Source organism: Lepisosteus platostomus, chromosome 2 (assembly GCF_059453375.1).
Source record: "Lepisosteus platostomus isolate fLepPlt1 chromosome 2, fLepPlt1.hap1, whole genome shotgun sequence".
NCBI lineage: Eukaryota > Metazoa > Chordata > Actinopteri > Semionotiformes > Lepisosteidae > Lepisosteus > Lepisosteus platostomus.
In genome coordinates this window covers 52,109,412-52,113,728 of record NC_142612.1, presented here as the reverse complement: position 1 = coordinate 52,113,728, position 4,317 = coordinate 52,109,412, and the positions used below count along the sequence as shown (strand labels likewise).

General features: G+C 33.7%; 1 protein-coding gene across 1 annotated transcript; it reads left to right on the top strand.

Annotated features, from left to right (window-relative positions):
- Positions 1-2,627: 2,627 nt before the first annotated feature.
- On the top strand, positions 2,628-3,608 carry LOC148676461 (olfactory receptor 6N1-like). The gene has a single exon (XM_088644433.1). The coding sequence runs from the start codon at positions 2,628-2,630 to the stop codon at positions 3,606-3,608; it is 981 nt and encodes a 326-aa protein (XP_088500559.1).
- The last annotated feature ends 709 nt before the right edge of the window (positions 3,609-4,317 follow it).

The following is a 4,317-nucleotide window of genomic DNA, read 5'->3' as shown; positions in this document are numbered from 1 at the left end:
TGGTTTAACAAAAAAACAGTAAAAACAGCAGGATTAAATGCATTATTGTTCTTTTGGTTTGTGCTTTTTCATGCATCAAGTATAAAAAACAGGTTGGGTGAGGTTTTTATTTTGCACTGTGAGTTCATGTTAATATGAGCTACTGAGGTTCATCCTTACAAAAATGCTTAAGTCTTGCTTTTCACATACTGTACATAACAACATAAACATTTCAACTTAAATAATCATAAAGATTGTTAAATCTGTGCTTGTACTGCCTATTCATGATCACGATCCAGTGTTTATCTCACATCTCTGCTTGAAATTGAAGTGCTAAAGGATGTTAGGCAATCATGTTCTCCTATCCCCAGTTTTTCAATTTTTCATAAATATCTTGAGATTGCTTTATTCTTAGAATGGAGTACACTTAAATATTGTACATTGAGACAATCTCCTAGAAACTGACACAGAGATGAGTGAATTTGCAAGTAAATGCACATTTTGAAATTCAAGGTGTGGGTGGGCTGTGTATCAATAGCCAATATCATAAAAACATTTCAGTGCCAGTACTGGACATCTGATTTTAGTCTGTCAAAGAGAAGCAGAAATAAGACACAATTACAGTATGTGTCCCTTTCTATCTTAAACATGCAAATGTATAGAATGAAAAACACCTCATATTACATCTTACTGTACATCAGTTAACAATATTGGTAGCAGTGAAGTATTATGACATGTTAGTTAAATCCTGATGTTCCTTTTTTAAGGCAACACTTGTGATTACATTAAAATATTTAAGATCCATTTAATTTTGTTAATCAGTGATTAATTTAATGTAATCATAATCACACAAACACAAAACATACTGATATTCAAATGCAAAACAACCACCCAGCCCAACTGTCATGGATAGATTGAAAATCAAATTGCAGGTGTTGATATCAAGGAATTAGCTAGACTAACCAAAGGTGAAGTTCCTTTTATACAGTCATGTGATTACCCAAAAAATAAGGCGCTATATATCGGGAACAAAAGCAACACAAATGCTCAAACCAGCAGAAACCAAGCACTAAGTAATGTGACGGGTTTCATTGTTTGTGCTGTTTGTAGAAGGGACAACTTCATTGAGCTGTCACTAGCTGCTATGAAAAACCTAACAGGATGCACTGCAATCGATTAGTGGCTGCCCAGCTTACAGAAGCATACAATTACATTGGGAATATGTCAAATATTAAACTGAGAAGACATTTGACAACTGTGTGGAAGCGTGAATTAAATTCTTCAATAACAATATAACATCAGAGTTAGGAGAATCTCTGATATAAAATAATTAGAAGGAAGTATTACCTTTTGGTGAAAGGAGGCTACAGTACATTAATTTACTATATTTTGTTGTTTGTTATTCGTTCATGCTTGCTTGGGACTCCTGAGTAATTTAATATTCTTCAAGGTTTTATTTGATAGGTAAAAAGCTAACAAAACATTGTTTTTTTAATGCTTGGTGTGTTTACATTCTCTAGATTTACAAGATTGCTCATAAGGGGAAATGTTTGATTCTCATCATTTGGAAAAGTGCACACACTTTCTTTGTGTCCTCTGTGACTGCCTAATGACTGTTTCTAATCACCTCTGAGGCACACTGTTTAGACTCCCACAGGATACAAAAATGACATAAAACTATTCAATACAGTCTATAATCCTATCCTTCAGTCTTTTGCAATGATCAGAGTAGGTAAGTATACTTTGTTTTTGACTATATTAGATTGATTTAGTCTTTCCTTACTAAATTATTGTACACAATCAGGGGTAAATAAATATGTATTTTATGACCACAAACTACTTTACGCTAATTACAATAAATATTTAATGGAGTCCATGTGGTTAATTGTATTTTCTATTGTAAGAATGTATGTGTACTATTTGTCTGTTACTTATATACTGTACATGAGAAAAAGCCATGTTAATATTTCACAATTTATAATTCACAAAATCTGTACACATATGATCACAGTGACTCCAGATAAATTACGACTGTGGGCATTTATTTAGAATTATACTAAGGGCAAACTGCAATTGTGTTATTGGAGACTGTAGATCCATTGCAAAGCTCATGGGACATATCTAGGACTGAGTGAGCTTTTACACATTAAATGAATAGCCTTATACTCTACATGAGTATTTATTTTCTATTAACAGTAAACTCTGTGTTAAACAGAGGCATGTTAAGTGAACATGTTGTGCTAAGAAACAGGTCAATTCCATAAATAATTAGATTTAGAATGAGTATTATTTTTAATTTGATAATATGAGCTAGGTTGCATGTCCACAATTATCACTATAATGTTTCAAAGTATTTAACATTTTCTTTTTTTAGTGCATTTCTGTATAACGTCTTAGAAAACATAATAAATATGAGAGTAATCATTAATGACACGAACCAAACAGGATCAATGGTTTAATTTGAAATAGCTTAATTTCAAATTCCATTTTGAATAGTGCTAATTTGAAACTTAGTTAGCTATTAATGTTAATAAGATTGAATTGTCTAAGGGATGTGTGTGAATAGTTTCCAGGTTTAAAAAATGAGGTTCTGTCTTTTACATGAAAAAAAATTGTTTTCTTCTTTCATGTTTCAGAATAATTTAGCCATGGATGACACAAACCAAACAAGGGTCACAGAATTCATTATTGTTGGATTCCCAGGACTTCAGGACCCAGAGAGCAAGGCTATTCTGTTTGTTGTCTTCCTCACATTGTATCTTATGATTTTATTGGGAAATCTCCTTCTTATTGGCATATATGTAGCAGATTCAGGCTTACACACCCCAATGTATATGACAATATTCAGCCTGGCCATCATTGACATCACCCTTCCGACATGTACTGTACCTACAATGTTAAATGTGTTCAGGTCTGCTACATATGCTGTCCCCATACAAGCTTGTTTCACCCAAACATATTTCTTTCTGGCGTTGGGCTGCGTTGAATGTTTTATCCTCTTAATAATGGCTTATGACAGATATCTTGCCATCTGCCACCCTCTTCACTACCCCACCAAGATGAGCCACAGATTTACTTTAAAACTCATCACTATATGTTGGTTGGGAGGATTCCTGTGCCCAATTCCTGCTTTTAGTTTGGGGATGACAAAGCCATACTGTGGACCCAACAAGGTTTTACAGTGTTTCTGTGACTACTCTGGAGTGCTACGCTTGGCTTGTGCAGACATTGTCTTGAGCAGCTATGTGGCTTTAGCTGTCGGTATGTGTGTGTTATTTATCCCTATGTTCTTCATCCTGCTATCTTATCTAAAGATAATTAAGTCAGTGCTCCAGATTGTCAGTTCTGAGGGAAGATTCAAAGCCTTCTCTACGTGCGGCTCACACCTGCTGGTCATTTCTATCTTCTATCTTACTGCAGCAGGTGTTTATATCTCCTACAGGATTCCTGGGAATTCTGTGGATCTGCGAATCTTTGGGGCGGTCTTTCAAAATATATTCCCTCCTCTCATGAATCCAATCATTTACTGTCTGCGAACGAAAGAGATCAGGGCTAGCTTGCTTAAAACCTTTAATGTTGGACGTTTCTATCCGCTTAGGACAGAGATCAGATCTCGTGTGATAGCTTAAGTCACAGCATGAAACAATAATTTCTCACATATAAGCATTCCTGCATTACAACCACTAGTGAAAGCTATTAGTGGATTTAAAAACAATAGGAACAGTTTAGTACACATCTTCAGTGCAAACACTATATTGCCATGTGTACACAGTGTATATCTTTACATAGCTTGTACTTTGAGACTTTTACTTATTTCCATAAATCTGTAACAAATATAAATCTGGACTACTTTACATCCTGAAGAAGTTAGAACCAAAAAGAGCATACAGTATTTAGAGTGTAAATAATGTCAGAAAATTTAGTGCTGTTTTTTTCCTGTTTTTTTTTGCTGTTTTTAATTCCTCTAAAAACATATGTCCACACTGTAGCAAAATATTCTGCCCTATTTTATGTATTCTTGCAGGAGAATATATTTTATATACAATACTGCAAGATGTTATTTAAAGAATCTCTTTTATCAATATTTTTAACTTTCATAGGGAGATTTACATGTATTTACAGGGTAACTATCATGGTTATATGCATTTTAATATAATATAGTCCTTCTTAGTTTTTCAAGGATGGCTTGTATAAAAATTCAGAAAAATCAGGTACAAACGGTTTATCTGAAAATCTTTTTATCACCCAAAGTTAAGTGATTCACAGATTTATGATTTTATTTTAATTCATACTTTGTATTTAGAATAAGTGGTTAGAAAATGATCCTTCCTAAAGTAT

Excerpts from the sequence above, each read along its gene's own strand:
- LOC148676461 (XM_088644433.1), top strand. The coding sequence starts at position 2,628 with ATGGATGACACAAACCAAACAAGGGTCACAGAATTCATTATTGTTGGA.